The following is an 18,683-nucleotide window of genomic DNA, read 5'->3' as shown; positions in this document are numbered from 1 at the left end:
ACTATCTACAACTGCCTGCCTACTGCCTGCCTACAACTGCCTACCTACAACTGCCTGCCTACATTACTTGCCTACCTACAACTGCCTACCTACAACTGCCTGCCTACAACTGCCTACCTACAAATGCCTGCCTACAACTGCCTACCTACAAATGCCTGCCTACAACTGCCTACCTACAAATGCCTACCTACAAATGCCTGCCTACAACTGCCTACCTACAACATTCTCCCTTTTAAACTGCCTGTCTACAACTGTCTGCCTACAACTACCTGCCGACAACTGCCTACCTACCTACAACTTCCTGCCGACAACTGCCTATCTACAACTGCCTACCTACAAGTGCCTACCTACAACTACTGCCTACATACAACTGTCTACCTACAACTGCCTGCCGACATCTGCCTACCTACAACTGCCTACCTACATATGCCTACCTACCAACTGCCTGCCTACAACTGCCTGCCTACAACTACCTGCCTACAACTGCTTGCCTACAACTACCTGCCTACAACTGCCAACCTACAAGTGCCTGCCTACAAATACCTTCCTGCCTACAACTGCCTACAACTGTCCTGCCTACACACTGCCTGCCTACAACTACCTGTCTTCAACTGTCTGCCTACACAGCCTGCCTACAACTGCCTACCTACAACTGCCTACCTACAACTGCCTGCCTACAACTACCTGCCTACAACTGCCTGCCAAGAACTACCTGTCTACAACTTCTTGCCTACAACTGCTTGCCTACAACTGCCTGCCTACAACTACCTGCCTAAAACTACCTGCCTACAAATATCTGCCTACAACTACCTGCCTACAATTGCCTACCTACAACTGCCTGCGCGAAAACTGCCTACCTACAAATGCCTGCCTACAACTACCTGCCTACAACTACCTACCTACAACGACCTGCCTACCACTGCCTACCGTCAACTGCCTGTCTACAACTGTCTGCCTACCACTGCCTGCCTACAAATGCCTGACAACCTATAACTACCTGCCTATCTACAATTGCCTGTCTACTGTCTACTGAATTGTTACATTTTGATCAAGTGTTTTCCAGTCGTCATGTCCAACAATGCGTCCGCCGGTCTGTCCGCGCAGAATTATAACAGGCAAATTAATATCAAACATCCATTGGATTAATTTTGAATACATTTTGCAAAAGAAAAGCTCAAGTGACGACATTTCATTTTACAAAAGTAAATAAAGAGAAAAATGTCTTCGTATTTCGTATTTCATGTATTTTTAAAATTAATTTACTTTTCTAGTACAATGTATTTATTTATGAATGTATTGATTAATCTAATATATTAATTAAATGATATATATTTAGTTTTTAGCTATTTATTGATAAATACATATTAATATATTTATCATTTCTTTTTACATTTTTTAGTTTATTTTTAATTGTTTGCAGCTCTCTATCATTCATATCTTTAAACAGTAAAGCATTTTTAAGAACATTTTAATTCTGCTCAATATTTTATTAACAACGTAATTTATACATTTTAGGAAATAGTCATTAGGTCTAAAATACTAGGCGGCATGTATAGATATTGAATGAAGCATTTAGAAGAAAATCTTACCTTTCAACAAATTCATCATTATAAAAATAATCCAAAATATTATAAACTTACTTTAACACACAGAAAATACATTATTAAATTTTAGCTTTTCTCAAGTATGCGCCGAATCCGTCCACGTCCAGAAAAGACTGAATTATTCCCGGTTCACAAGTAACTGATGTTTTATCGATTGCTGAACTTAGCCAATCAGCATAGAGCGATGTTTAACAGCTGATATTGTGGGTAGGACCAAAGTCTTCAAAACAAATATTGGATTAAAGAGGCCATGGAAATGAAATCCAAACTGGTTATATTACTAAACTTTATTTTAAAGATTTGGTGTAGAAATGTTGCAGTCCGGACATATTACTTAGTAATCTTTTTCCTTCATACTTTAGAAAGGCGATTTGCAATGTATATGTATAAATCTTATGTACTGATGATATGAATTGTACAATAATGAATCTTAAATAACAGATAAAGAAATATATAATTATTTCAAGTTAGTGTACTTGTACGTGTTGTTACATTATAATTTAATTTACTTTTACAATCTACAGGAAAGAAATCTACATTTGTCTTTGACTTCCTTTTCAATCCTGTTTTATGTTTTGTTGTTGTACCATAATTGTAAATGTTTGCATTATATGAAATAAATACTGTTTAAACCAAATAAAAGATAAAATAAAATGATCTAACTAAGTTGTATGATAATGCTTATGATGGTAATTTTCACTTATTTTCTGCATTAAAACCTCAATTATATTTCGAGTAAAAGAAACTGCATAAATACGTATGTCTGGATGAAAAGATAATTTGAACCAATTGTGCAATAATAAAACACAATAAAAACTTTTTCACTTTAGTTGTCAAATGCACGGTATCTGAATGGGCTCAGTTATACTCTAAAATCCGACCAAAGCCAAATCTAGATATAACGTGTACATTTATTAAACAACATTCTTTTTCAGTATGTATGAATAACATTACAATACAGAAACAGGAATGAGAATGTGTATATTGTAAAGTCAGGCGTAAAAGTTTTGTTTCATTGAAAAGCAAAAGAAACGACTTCATCTGATAAATTTACCTACATTGTATTTCATTTACAAATACAGCTTGCATCTTAAAATGTGACAGTGTCGACAGTAAGAATTAACTTGTTACAAATCCTAGTATTGGCTAAATCATATCATCATCTTCTATCTGGGAGTGTTGTTTTAAATCTATAGGCGTGGCTGTTATGTCGTTGGAAATATCCAATACAGCATAATATTCAACAATTCCCTCTATCCATAAATTCTTTAAAGACGCACGTCGACTGTTGTAGTAAAAGAGAATGTTTGATGAAACAGAAAAATGAAATATGTATCATAAACCTTTAAAGTCTCACATGATGAAAATAAAGAAATAATTTTAAAACTCAAACTTGGATAAAATGTCATTATCATTAAAATTGAAATAGCAGTAACAGTTAAACAGTTACTTGTTCACCTTCGCTTAAAATGTTGGTGGTGTTTTTCTCGGGGGGGGGTTGATGTTGTTCTTGTTGTTTTCTTATCGTATATTTCCAGAAAAAGAAAATTTATACATTGTCCAATAATACTGACCTGGCACTTCATTAACTTTCGTAAAGGTCATTTGAATAAACACTGACCAGTATCTATCGAATAGATCGATAAATTGCTAACTTCACTAGTAAGCAATTTGGTATTGGTATAGATGCCGGACTATCTGTTCTATTCCTTACCAACACCACGTTATGATTTTTTACTTAACTTGCAAGAATCAACTTGAAATCGTTTTACTTCATCTGGTTTTAGAAAATATTTTAGTGGTGTTTTCATACACAATTATATTTTTCTATTTCATTACAATATTTTTCAACGGTTCTCTTTGTGGCATTATGCAGGGTCTTTCTATTAGAAAGACCTTTTAATAGAAAGACCCTTCATTATATTATATCTTTTGGCGCATACATGTTATAAAGGCAGTTATTTCAAAATACAACAGTGATAGTATACACGATAAAAAAGGTTTGCAGTAGTTCTAAGAGAATGGCAATTTTAAAATTAAAATAAAAAAATGAATCGCTGAAATTGGATTCGAACCTAATAGTTTACGATTACATCCTTCACCTGAAACCCCTTGACCAACTGCGCTTAGAGGTAGTTTTAACTTAGAACAGTTAACAATTGGATATTTACATTCAGTACATCGTAACGTTTGCGAAATATACCGACTACGGGGTCAAATGCAAGAGTGCCAGGTCAATGTTGTTGGACAATAACAAAACGAATTGATCTTACTCAGTTTTCAAATGTCACAACAAAATACCACACCCATCAATATTTCTGTATTATATAAAATTAATATTAAAACGTATCTGTTTGGTTTATACAGAATTTATTTGTAGTTCGATTGTGTTGGAAGCTATAAGCTTAATGACACTCTTTCGAAGATTTAATTTTGAACATATTGCATTTTGTTGCTTTCCTTCTCGTGGAGATTTATTACAGGTCAATTATGTTCTTTTCTTTATGGTTCTGATTACGCAACTTAAATATTTCTCTCACAGAATAGAATGTAAACAAATTGCATACATTCCAATGTCACATGTTCTTTTAAATATCGGAAGCACCAAACGACAAAATGTTATTGTTTGATGAAAACAATTTATATAAACAGCAAGGGAGGCAATCATCTGTATTTTCAGGTTACCATATCAGCATAATGTTATCTCCCTGTAACGCTAAATAGACGATGCTGCATAGACGATTTTCGTGACGTCATTTACTCGGAAAATTTATTTTAATTTGTATAAGATGAATCTCTATGCAGAGAATATTAAAAACGTACTTTACGCTGCAAATGTTTCCAAAACGACATTCTCTACGCTCGAGACAAACAAAAGCAGAAGAAAAATCACTAGAAGAACACTGATAATATATCGTAGTAGAGACAAAAGATAGGGCAACATTTTATAATAAAGGGAGTTTACAATATAGCATAAAACTCTGAAGTTTGAATTTAGAGTTATTTCCCGTAGACTTGTCGTCTTTATTTAAGATAACTTTAGTTCTTGCTACTGTCATAAGTAATACACAGAGGTTTGCAAGAATATAATATTTTTAGATAATTTATAATAGCCTCCTCTATAAAATAAGTATGAGTCGTGATTTTCTTATCTGAAATAGAAAAATAAAACAATGTCGTCAAGAAAACAATATGAGTAATTTACACACTGTTACAATGATAAAACACTTACCAAATAAAACTGATCTGTAGGTGATTTTTCCATTTTCTTTCTTTCTTTCTTTCTTTCTTTCTTTGCGGTGAAATTCTTATAGCAATGCGTTTATCTGATCATTAGAATTGAGTTTCAGGATGTTATTTCAAAATACATCTGGACAAAATGCCCATGTGTACACAGTACATATAACAGATAAGCATATAGTATAGTCAAATGGCCAATATCAATACTTTACAAGTCCAAACTTTGCTACAATATGCGCAATTGAGAAGCTCCGCGCAAAGAAATGCGCTCATTACAGACAGGTTACCAAATCATTCCTACGCACAGGTCATTTTCTATTCCGATTAAGTACTATAATATATTATTCCGGATGTTTTGTAAATCATTTAGATTTGCTCAATTATACTTATCGTATGCACTGTCCATGAGAGAGGGGCCAGCTATTAAGTTTTTTTTAAAAAGAATGCTTTCACTAATGCCAACATGGTGAGGAAAGTAATTCCAATACAAAAAAGACTTACAAGACTTGTAATGTGACATGACAGTAGTGCTACATTGTTCTGTGTCACTTCTGTAGTAATTTTAGATTACAAAAAATATCAAAGCATGTACATTTGCTTTTTTGCTTTTTCACCTATCATGCTACTCATTTTTTACAAATATCAACAACTTATCATGGCAAGAAATATCCATATGTAAATAAGCCAAAACAAAAACTTTCATCGACTTTTTCAAAATGTCCATTACATGTTTCGCGGCAAATTTTATAACATGGTATAACAAGAAAAGCATTGACGCAAAGCATCAAAAGGCGTCCAAGCAAGAAATGCAGCAAATGACGATGAACAAGTAGACATCTGATGACCAGATATTTTTATTATAAACTTTTCAATAATTGATAGGTTTTATATTTTAAATAATGAATTTAATATCATTTATGAATGGACGGACGAAAGACATTGTTCATAATGAACTTTAGTAGGTATGCTAGACATTAGATTGTTATTTTTTTCCACAGGAACTTGAAATTATATTTATTTTAACGGTAATATCCAAAATATACCTATAATAATAAATTATCACCTATATAGTTTAAGTTTATTTATACAATGTAGGGGATATTTTTGGATATTACCATTAATATTGGTAAATTGGTAGAATTTCAAGTTCATGTGGTATTTTTTAGGAACACACAAAAGAGTAGTCGAAATGAACAGTCTGTTAATTGATTTATTGGGAGGTCAATCTGCTAGAATTGCTTCAAAAACCTCGGCTGATCCACCAGTGTGTTTACATTCCTATCAATAAACCATAAACAACTCATGTTTAAACTGCATACGACAGTTTCTGTTGTAAAAATGTCGCAAACTACCATATAGAACAGCAAAAATTCGGAAAATCAGGGTCTATTTTAGCTAAAGAGACTTAGACAGCGAATAGGTTTTATGGTATTCTACAGCTAGACTTGTTTATTGTCGTACAACGTCAGAATAAAAGCGACATATAAAGGTTTGGAAGCCAGACTTGGCCGTATTTAATTTTCACGGTAAAAAATTGCAGTCATAAATTTATAAAAAGTACAATTTATTATTTGAAGTAATAGAAAGAGCACCGAAACACGAGGCTATCTGATTTGTACGAGGGGCGTAGCTCCCGAGTATAAATCAGATTGCCGAGTGTTTTGGTGTTCTTTCTCTTTTGTATCATAGTCAAACATAAAAACACGTTCCCTGTTGTCACAATATGAAACCCCAGAAAAAAGTAACCAATGAAGGAGCATCTTAATATGATATTTCTGTCGCTTTCCCTGTCTCTGTCGTCACAATAAGTAAACCCCAGCAAAAATGAGCCAATCAATGGGCATGCTCTGGAGTGGGGGTAACTAATACCTGCACTCCAGTTAACGCACGCTGCATGTATATGTATACGATTTAACTATGACACATTTTCAACAGAAATGTCCCCAAACTATGATATCATATGTTTTTATTTCATTTCCTGCAAAATTCTCCAGTTCGTAATTTAGTATCATAGTGCGACACAAATGACCATTTCGTAAAACTACTTCTATAAACAAATTTACGGACTTTCAAAATGCTAAGGACATCATTCTATTTATAGCTTACGAAATAAAATACAAAATAACTCATTGTGTACTACAAAGTAATATAAAAATCCTGTAGCAGCAAAAATACAAATGTAAGAAATAAATTACAGAATTTGAGTTGTTGTTGTTGTGTTTTTTTTTTGTTTTGTTTTTTTTGTTGTTGTTTTTTTTTGTTTTTTGTTTTTTTTTTTGTCTTTATTACTGCATGCTGGGAATTTGTTTCCATTCTCATTCATTAATAAGACATGCTGCGCATCACCGAAGAGTAAACCAATATATGAGTTTTCATAATAGAAATCGGAAGGAATTGTTGACTGGAAATTTATTTTAAGCTGTAAATCGAAGGGATTGATTGATAAAGTCGGGTCCATGGAGAAAGAAAGTCAACACAAATAGCTCTGCGCCTGTGGGAGCGGAGCAATAAAAACATATATTTTTAAGCAATCACAAAACATTAACTTAGAATAGAATCTATAGCCACTTAGTAACAAAAGTATGAACAGGTATCGAATTATAATGAGAATATTGGTAAATAATGCGTGAATAATTACATTAATGAGTATGCCACCTGAAAAAAAATAGTCATAACTTTCAATGTAATAACATTTTAAAGGAATATTTTTAACACTATGAAAACTGTAGTGATATACCATTCGTGTTCTTAAATCAAGTTTTGTCTGGGTTTTCTTTTCAGCAAGTACCTGTCAACATTTTTAGTAAGATCCCAGCGGAAAGGACAAATGGAAATAGTATACTGTCAACTTTTATACATTTACTTCACATGGGACAAAACTCCCCATGCTTTGACCATTTTAGAAGCTGGGTTATTCCTTTTAATAAATATATAGATAGAACTTGTTTATGATAAAGACAGACAAGTTGCCTTAAATATTATGGCGGTTCACTGTCACTTATGTTTAATTATCAATGCCTTCCGCTAATTTAACTTCTTAAAGTACATAGAATATTCTTTTTTTTATTAAATCATATAAGTAACAGAGTTAAAGTGCTACCATAATTAGAACACGCTTATCTTTCTAATCAAACAACTTTTACCTTGTTCTTATCGCGTAGAAAATTGAACCAATTTAACTGTATTTTGTTATCTTTATGTGTGAATAATATGGTTATAAAATCATAAAGTGAATTATAAAAAAATAGAATGGAGTCAAACAAAGACGTTTTCCAAATGCTAACGATACTTGTATCTATACTGTGTATTGGAGGTAAGATTGATGTTATATACATGTACTTATATCTATATTGCGTATTAGTTTATCTTTACTATGCATACTTATATCTATATTGTGTATCATTTTATCTTAACTGTGCATACTTATATCTATATTGTGTATCATTTTATCTTTACTGTGCATACTTATATCTATATTGTGTATCATTTTATCTTTACTGTGTACACTTATATCTATATTGTGTATTATTTTATCTTAACTGTGCATACTTATATCTATATTGTGTATCATTTTATCTTTACTGTGCATACTTATATCTATATTGTGTATCATTTTATCTTTACTGTGCATACTTATATCTATATTGTGTATCATTTTATCTTTACTGTGTACACTTATATCTATATTGTGTATTATTTTATCTTAACTGTGCATACTTATATCTATATTGTGTATCATTTTATCTTAACTGTGCATACTTATATCTACATTGTGTATCTCTTTACTGTGCATACTTATATCTATATTGTGTATCATTTTATCTTTACTGTGCATACTTATATCTATATTGTGTATCATTTTATCTTTACTGTGTATACTTATATCTATATTGTGTATCATTTTATCTTTACTGAGCATTTTTATATCTATATTGTGTATCATTTTATCTTTACTGTGTACACTTATATCTATATTGTGTACTATTTTATCTTTACTGTGCATACTTATATCTATATTGTGTATCATTTTATCTTTACTGTGCATACTTATATCTATATTGTGTATCATTTTATCGTTACTGTGTACACTTAAAACTCTATATTGTGTATTATTTTATCTTAACTGTGCATACTTATATCTATATTGTGTATCATTTTATCTTTACTGTGCATACTTATATCTATATTGTGTATCATTTCAATTTAACTATGTTCACTTATATCTATAATTTGTATTATTGTACCTTTACTGTGCATACTTATATCTAAATTGTGTATATTTTATCGTTACTGTGACCTAACCTATATTGTTATATAACTGTATGAAGCGGTATATTTTTCGGTTTATAGTGAACTATATGAATATTATTTTCAAGTAAACATGCAATAATAATGCCAATCATATTACTGTTCAAGGGGATCCTGGGAACGAGAGCAGAGTGAAACTATAAGCATTTTATCATGTTGAGTGAAAATATATACCATATTTCACGAAAAACGATAAAATAACCTTTTTATTTAATTTTCTTATCAAAGAAAAATGCTTACGAACCCGATTGCTTGCTATGCAACTGCAATTGTACAGTGCGCAGTAGTATATTATCGAGTCTTGTTCTGCACGCGATATTTGACACTACACTATGACGTCACGTAAACAACCGTTTAAACGTCTGAACAGCGTTAATAACTGAAATAAAGATATTGGTGTTCGGATTTATTTTCTTAGTTAGACCATTTTCTATCATTCAAGATAGTTTTCAAAGCAAAATTCAACAAAAAGTTGTTTTGTATTTATCAGATTTTGGCGAAAGAAGTCCCTTAAAATGAATATGAGTTTTGACTCTGTCCACTTTCATATTAATATTTCATATTTATTTTTAAAAAATATGAAATATATTTGACTGATATAGTACCATATTTCATGGGTAAAATTGAACAATGTGTAATATCTTACCTTTACTGTGTATACTAATAAATCTATTTTGTGTCTTATTTTACCTTTACTGCGTATACATATATCTATATTCTGTATCATTTTACCTTATCTGGTTTTACTTATATCTACATTGTGTGTTATTTTACCTTTACTGTGTATACTTATATCTGTAACGACGTTGGTAGAACGTCATAATAAACATAATGAGCATTACAATATGCAAAAACTAAAGGTGACTGATTTACATATATGATAGTATCCCATATATAAGGGCATAAACCACTCTCGGTGGTGAGCTAGATTTTCACCGACAGGGTTTGTGTGCCTTAAAAACGTTACATTTGGTGGCCAGTGTGGGGGGATGTAGACAACTGCCAGACCAGAGTTGCACTACCCACAGATTTCCCAGGCCAATTCTCGGGATGACACTTCTCGGAGGGGAAAGTAATGTAACGACGTTGGTAGAACGTCATAATCCCCATAATGAGCATTACAATATGCTAAAACTAAAGGTGACTGATTCACATATAGGATAGTATCCCATATATAAGGGCATAAACCACTCTCGGTGGTGAGCTAGCTTTTCACCGACAGGGTTTGTGTGCCTTAAAAACGTTACATATCTACATTGTGTGTTATTTTACCTTTACTGCGTATACTTATATCTACATTGTGTATTATTTTACCTTGTCTGGGTATACTTATATCTTCATTGTGTGTTATTTTACCTTCACTGCGTATACTTATATCTTCATTGTGTATTATTTTACCTTGACTGCGTATACTTATATCTACATTGTGTATTATTTTACCTTGACTGCGTATACTTATATCTTCATTGTGTATTATTTTACCTTTACTGTGTATACTTATATCTATACTGTGTGTTATTTTACCTTGACTGCGTATACTTATATCTATATTGTGTGTTATTTTACCTTGACTGCGTATACTAATATCTATATTGTGTGTTATTTTACCTTGACTGCGTATACTAATATCTATATTGTGTGTTATTTTACCTTTATTGCGTATACTCATATTTACATTGTGTGTTATTTTACCTTTACTGTGTATACTTATATCTATATTGTGTGTTATTTTACCTTTACTGCGTATACTTATATCTATATTGTGTATTATTTTACCTTTACTGTGTATACTTATATCTATATTGTGTATTATTTTACCTTTACTGTGTATACTTATATCTATATTGTGTATTATTTTACCTTTACTGTGTATACTTATATCTACATTGTGTGTTATTTTACCTTTACTGCGTATACTTATATCTACATTGTGTGTTATTTTACCTTTACTGTGTATACTTATATCTATACTGTGTGTTATTTTACCTTTACTGCGTATACTTATATGTATCTTGTGTTTTATTTTACTTTTCCTGTGTATACTTATATCTATATCAGGCTTGGGGTAATGATACTGCTAATGGTAATGCAGTAGGAATGCATTATTTTTCTTGAGAGTAATGCAATGTAATGATACTGCATGCCAATTTTCATTACTTGTAATGGTACTGGAATGCAAAATTCAGGTAATGAAGGTGCATAACTTTGCATTACTTTGCATTACTTCACCAAACCTACTACGTCATATATACGAGGGGTGATCTTAAAATTCGTGGACAATGTATGTATCTCCATAACGTGACGTCCTATCGAGGTGAACTCTTTGGATATTATTATCAATGTAACACCAATTGCATTTTAATGTATATATGAAAACATCAAAACATTAAGTATCAAAATCGCGGCGTAACTTACTTTTTCTCTGTGATGTAAACGTTTTCATCTCATTTAAACACATGTAAAACCTGTGCAACCAAAGAAAATTGCAGGAAACGTTATAATTACGTTGTTTTGATGTGTATGACGTCATTCTGTCAGTATCAGAAGACATTTTGAAGTTGCGGTTATTTAACGCTCGTCCTTTAAAAAACAGGTGCTAAAAACAGCTTTATCAAAAATTGACGTCACAGATCCAACAAAACTTCGGACAGTTATCGGTTCTTTGTATATCTTGGAAAGACGCCTGGCAAGACAAAAACAATGATCGAAAGTGTGTCAAATAAACCGTCAGTGTGTCGTTCTCTAGTTTATAAGTGGCATCGCCGATTTTCAGATGGAAGGGAAAGTGTTGGGGATGATTCGCGGACTGGTCGACCAGTCGAGGTAAGAGAAAAAGAAACTATTGAAAGTGTGCGTGCGAAGATTAACAAAGACAGACGGATAAGTTAAAGGCAGATCAGTGATTCTTTAAATTTATCGTATGGAACTGTTCAGAGAATTGTTACTGAAGAGCTAGAAATGCGTCGTTTGAGTGCTCGATGGGTCCCTCGACTGCTGTCAGCGGATGAAAAACAACAACGAGTTCAGGCGTCAAAAAACTTCTTGCAACGTTTTCAGAAAGAGGGTCAACAGTTTTTAGATCGCATTGTCACTGTTGACGAGACATGGCTATTTTTCTTTGATCCTGAATCAAAACAACAATCTATGCATTGGAAAACAAATCATCGCCTCCACCGAAGAAGGCACGTGTATTAGCTCGATCAGCAGCTAAACACATGTTTATTGTGTTTTATGACACCAAAGGGCCAATCCTCAGTCATGCCGTCCCAGCTGGACAGACAGTCAATGCAGCCTACTACGGCAAGGTACCGTAATATTTGTTTTTGAATCTACAGAATAACTATTTTCATTAATAAATTAAAACATAAACGAATAAATAAATGATTACATAATGTTTTATTAATGATTGTAACATTACAATATAAGACAACTTGATTATCTTCATTTTGTCCACAGGTCATTCGCCGAGATTTGATGCACACATTGAGAAAAAAGCGACCTGAATCGATTGAAAATTTAATTCTTCACCAAGACTATGCACCTACACACCGTGCCCGGGACACACAGCTGACCATTCAAATCCAGCTTGGAGCAGAAGTACTCAGTCATCCATCATGTTCGCCTGATCTTTCCGCGTGTGACTTTGCCTTGTTTTCCAGGTTAAAGAAAGAGTTGAGAGGGAGACGTTTTGACAATCTGGACGAGTTGAGAGGAGCCACCTAATGCATACTGTCATCATTCAGCAAGGAATGGTATGCATTTACATTTAGAGACTGGGTCCGCCGCCATGAAAAATGTGTGCGGGTTAAAGGGGAATACTTTGAAAAGTTATACGGCAAAACGGTAACGTAGATTACTTCCTATGATAGCATAAGTTCGTTTGTGACGTCGTGAGCTGCGCCGCGTTTTGTCCTGTCTATGTATATAAACTAGTGGGGAATCGTTAGTTCTTGTACAATCTTTACAATATTTTGAGAATTTGCCGACATATGCTCACTTAATAAGATACTAAAATTTCATGTGATTTGTTTAATTATTTTTTGTTTTATGCAGGGTGTCCACGAATGTTTGGATCACCCTCGTAGTAGGGATAATCCAAGAACACAAGATTAATAATATCTGTCATACGCTGCGGTTCGGACCGAATATCCGTCCCGAGGGGACCCGCCCATTGTACGGTAACGAGGCTTGGCGAGTTACCGCCCATGGGCGGGTTCCCGAGGGACAGATATTCCGATCCGAACCGCAAATATATGCCAGATATTTTTTCTTGCATCTTCTGCCATATTATTTCATATTTAAAATGGTTCACCTCAATATGATATATGTGCATGGAAATTAAAGTCATTTCATCCATAACTATTTTCTGACAATAGCGTATGAACTTACAACTTAAATACTAACGACAAAATGACGTCATCCTAAGCACATATTTCCCTTCTAAAACAACGTCATTTTAACGCGTTTTTTTTTCCATAAAGTGCGCTAAAATGACGTTGTTATTTGGCACGCAACTCATCTGGCACCCCCATGCCAGATGAAATTTCCGGCATAGGCGAAGCCGAGGATAAATAAGCCTTAAAATTATTTGCTTTGTAAAGAAATTTACCCATCGTTAAATTTGTATAGGTATAACTGCGGATACATTATGTCCGGACAATTGGACAGCGTTCAGAGGTTCGTGCTACCTGTTTCCTCACAATAATCTCTCATTTCACGACGCACAGGTTCGTATCAAATAAATGTTTTACATGATTCCTCTAGTTTTCCTCCTGTGATATGTGCGGTAAAATATTAAACATTGTAAAGTGAAAGTTAAAAGAAATATGTTACATGCCTTTCATTGGACATTGAAATAATATTATTTAAATGTAGTTATCACAGTAGTCGGTCTACATGAAGAGAATATATGTTAGTTATGTTAGTTAAGTGGCATGCATATCGTCGTGAGTAAGATATGCTTTATTACGAGAATCACATTAATATCTGCACATACCATTTTAAGAATGCATTCTTGTATGACTCGTGATTTTGTCCAAAAAAGACAATTACGATCTTAAAGTTACATTAAATAAATATGTAAAAATATTTTGCCGTCGACCTAAAAATCAAGCATTTTACAGTATCATTAACCTGTTTAACAGTATTGTTGTAAATATCATCAAATATTGTTCATAAATTAGGATTTTAAACTGAAAACCCCACGGTAACACTAAAGTTCGTATACGAATTTTAACATGCAAATGAAGATTATAATCAGCTTGTGTATGCCCTACGTCACAGTGTTATAGCAGCTCAAATATGAGATTTTCTTGTGCAAACACATTTTAACCGTTTAACTTTACGGTGCATTAGGCCCGAGGTTCAGTAAAATGTAATCATCTCATAAAAACAGATTGAATTTGTATGAAAACATCCGTTACAATGCGGAAATATACAGATAAATTAGAGCTGCTACTAATAGTCATGTTTGTTGATTTAATATTGATGTACGGATGATCTGAAGGCGGAGTTTCTCATGCAAACAGATATTGTACTTCCGAATTCGTCACAATGAGGTTGTCCATTTTTTATGCTTATAAAACTCATTTTGGCTGTCCAAAATAAGATCTGGAGTCGATATGAAACCCAATTTATTAATGAAATGTCGCTATTTCTGTTTTTATGAATTTTATTTAATGTAACTTTAAACTGCCAATAAACAATTGTCAGAGACTTCATGTATATGCGGCTGTTCTTTTTTACATGTTCAGCTTCCGTTAAGATGAATAAACAAAGCTTTTTAAGGCAACAATTATAAAGCATTTTTACAGATATTTGCGTGCCATTTATGTTTTCTTTTTATATGATCTCTCAAATACATTAAGATGTAGGAAATAGATGCGTTGTTGTAGAATTTTGTACAATATTGAGCTGAGATTCGCCGTAGGCCTGGATAATTATTGTCCGATATATGAATGAATATAAATAAATGAAACAAATTCATGCGCAGTATTAAATTGACAATTGTACCTCAACAGCCTTATTAACATTTTTAAACATATAACACAGTATCTTGGTGCGTGAAAAGTATTAAACAAAATGAATATACTTTTTCATTAAACATGCGAATCATGTTCAAGATAGAAATAGGGATGTCAACAAGAAAAAGGGAATAGAATAGAAATTCCATGAAAACTTTAATACTGTAAATGTAATAAAGTGCACATAATGGCAGATTAAGGGGGGTAGCAAAAATGGCACTACATGACATATATAGTTGCATTAACTTCCCTTTAGTTAAAGTTGGAAAATAATATATAAACTCGTTTTTAAAGTGAAAATATTGAAAATATTTTATAATAAATGTTATAGAGAAAAAATTTAGATCGGAGGGAACTGGTGGTCTCCGCCTGCTCTATCGTCGACCTCAATTCAACAAGAGCGCGACATTGGGCATAAAAGCTCCAATAACATCTTCCTGCAATAGCACGCGCCCCAGGCCGTGGCAAGTGCACTCCCGACCCTCGAACCCAAGTGGTAGTCGAGATTAAGGAGTACCTACGACTTCACGATGAATCCTATGCAAAGGTGGCGGAGGTTACAGTTCCCACCATGTTATATAATTGAAGTAGCGAATCTACAATTAGTATTTAAGTTTTTAAAGCATGTTTAGAAGGATGTTGGTAACACCTGAAATAAATGGATTTCATATTTAACATATACATGTTGATAATGTATCTCACGGCAAACAATTAATAATGCATGTCCACGAAACTAGTTAACCTCATAATTAACTAGTTAGTTATCAGGTTATCTGGTGGCAGAAATATGCCACCATAGATTTCAATATGTATTGATGAGGTGTCTGATAAAGCTGAGGGTAACTAATAAAGCTACATTTATTAAAGCACTTTATTAGCAGGAATCAATGTATTGACCTGATGGATAGAATGATAAGTGGAACTCATATTTATCCATGGTTCTTTGTTACAGCGATTCTGTGAACATCTTGGAGGATATTTAACTCATGTAAATGATGCAACTGAAAATGCATTCCTGAAAAGTTATTTATCGGATCTTAAAGGTACGGTATCAATATCAGGTGAGAATGATAATTATTGAAAATAAATCACAAAATGATAACGAAAGCTGTTCAAAATAGTCAAGGAATGTTAATGTTGACTTTTCTAAATAGTCACGAATTGTTATTGTAAGCTGTTTTAAATATTATTGCTACGAGAGATTTCCGAATCAGGCCCGGGAAAAAACTGCTCATCCATTCTCGATAATGCTTTTAGTTTTACACAGTCGTGAAATGTAAATGTGTTCTTTTTTATTACGTTACATTTAAATGGCTCCGGACTGTAAGTAGCCAATAAGTTGTCACAAAAGTACAAAATGCTTGACTGTGTTAACGGTTCAATAAATGCATTAAAATTCGGAAACATTGCCAAACACAAAAACGCGATTTTATTCATAAATATTCATAGAGGATATTCGTTTGTTTCACATGTATGATTGAAATAATTATATTTATACGTCACATCATCAATTGTGAAATATAGTTATGTTTAACATGATGTATGATGACAACGACTTTCGGTTCCTAAAGAAGCAAAATTTACGTATGATGGCATTCATTTTTGCCTGTTATTCCATTTAGCTATGAATTTCTTTTCATCTGCATTCAGATATAGTCCGGCAGCAGTGAAAATTATATTATATAAATATCACCGATGTTTATCTGATATATTACAGTAAAACACTGGAAAGCATGAACTATGAAAAAAACATTGACTATCATTTCTGGTACTTTTTGTATATTTCTACAACAAATTTGTACGTTAAAAAGGTCACTTTCTGCTTTAATCATTAACCGAAGTCATGTATTCGAGGTTAACCCCTAAATGGTCGCATACAAGTTCTATTATGAATATAGAACGCTGTTTTTGCATTTTTTAGCTCACAAACTTATTTTCTTTCAAAATATCTAGCCGCTTGCAAGTTATACATAAATGTGTCTGACTGTTAAATAGTTCGAAAAGTTTGCCAACCATCGCACCAATCGGAACATCCTCGGCTTTTATCTATAATAACCTTGAAACAATACGGATTGAAATAGTTCTACCACGTGTTGAAGATTTTCATTGACAAAACGTGTTTTCAATTTTAAACACTCTGTTTCAATGTACAATAAATTAAAAAAAAGAATTTTTTTGCGATTCGCTGACACTTGTATCTTGGTGTCATTTATTAAAAAGTGTAACATTTGTTACAGCAAGCAGGATTAATTCATCCAGTAGTAAAGTTAAAAGTTACCAAACACATACGTAAAAAGTATTGACATGCTTGGAAAGCAAACTAATCCTGTAGCCCGGATGCCAATCCTGCATGTCTAGTAACATGGAATCACAATGACGTCAAAATGAAGTCGATATTTCTAAAATAAACATATATTAAAATGTATGAAATTCGGCATGTTAAGAGGAAATATATTGAACCTACTTATGTATAGACTTCAAAATGCTACAACGATCTGTTTTTATCTTATAGAAATGTAAAAGTATTTTCGGCTTTTTGGACAAACTTCGTAATAAGAACTTAGAAAATAGATACAATGGCCATTTTTTCTATACCGATAAATAAAATAGAAAATCATCATCCGGATATATTCTTACAACTTTTTAGTTTATTGATACACTCAACATATTTACATATGACAAGAGATGTATAATAATATATTAACAAGTTTACAGATTGTGCAATCAGGTTGAATATACACATTAGATGAACTATTGTAGATTTAAAGACTATTTTATAACTACAATATTTCATTACGTATATTTACAAAATACCTTACTATTTAAACATGTTAAAATTTTGCAAAACAGAACACATTTATAGAGATGAGTCCCTTTATTAATTAAAACCTCTTTTGGGTCCCTTTTGTAATGTATGACACTGTGTATCAAAATAGGGTATGTGCTCATACAAATATATAAGTCTAATACATTTGATATGAACTTTTCTGCCATTTTTTTTTACAATAGATTCCATTCACTGGATCGGGCTGACAGATGAAGTTACAGAAGGAATTTGGAGATGGTACGACAACAACCAGGTAGCTAATTTTACTAATTGGCATATACTCACTTCTGAACCGAATGGTGGCAAGGCACAAAACTGTGTATACATTGCCGAGGGTCATGGATATGAATGGATTGACGCCCCATGTGACTGGAAACGGACACCACTTTGTGAAATGAGGTAAATTGATAAATTTATATTTTAACTTTGAAATAGTCATTAAGATAATATCTGACGCATCGTCATCACATTAAAATCTGAGTTTTTGCGAGATTGTGATTCAATACAAAACAATAGATGTAACTTTTCAGAGAGTCTGGCTTTACTAAAATGTAATCATTGTTTGATTATAAGAATATTCAATTATTGAAATTTTAATCGTTTGCAGTTAAACAAATTCCTACCACATTTAAACAATCTGATTTATGTTATTCAAATGTCATTCAAATGTATCATTTATAA

General features: G+C 32.7%; 2 protein-coding genes across 2 annotated transcripts; both read left to right on the top strand.

Annotated features, from left to right (window-relative positions):
• The first annotated feature begins 123 nt into the window (after nt 1-123).
• Nucleotides 124-993, top strand: LOC132759749 (deleted in azoospermia protein 2-like). The gene has a single exon (XM_060751576.1). It carries the CDS (start codon nt 124-126, stop codon nt 991-993), a length of 870 nt encoding a protein of 289 aa, XP_060607559.1.
• A 7,002-nt stretch (nt 994-7,995) lies between these two features.
• On the top strand, nt 7,996-18,423 carry LOC132759745 (perlucin-like protein). Its single transcript, XM_060751572.1, has 4 exons — nt 7,996-8,157; nt 13,782-13,879; nt 16,128-16,218; nt 18,185-18,423. Exons 1-4 carry the CDS (start codon nt 8,094-8,096, stop codon nt 18,403-18,405), a joined length of 474 nt encoding a protein of 157 aa, XP_060607555.1. The 5' UTR covers nt 7,996-8,093; the 3' UTR covers nt 18,406-18,423.
• The last annotated feature ends 260 nt before the right edge of the window (nt 18,424-18,683 follow it).

Source organism: Ruditapes philippinarum, unplaced genomic scaffold (genome assembly GCF_026571515.1).
Source record: "Ruditapes philippinarum isolate M1 unplaced genomic scaffold, ASM2657151v2 ctg189_1_1_1_1, whole genome shotgun sequence".
In the NCBI taxonomy this organism is placed as follows: domain Eukaryota; kingdom Metazoa; phylum Mollusca; class Bivalvia; order Venerida; family Veneridae; genus Ruditapes; species Ruditapes philippinarum.
The sequence above is the reverse complement of the archived record's forward strand: the minus strand, read 5'-3'. Positions and strand labels throughout refer to the sequence as shown.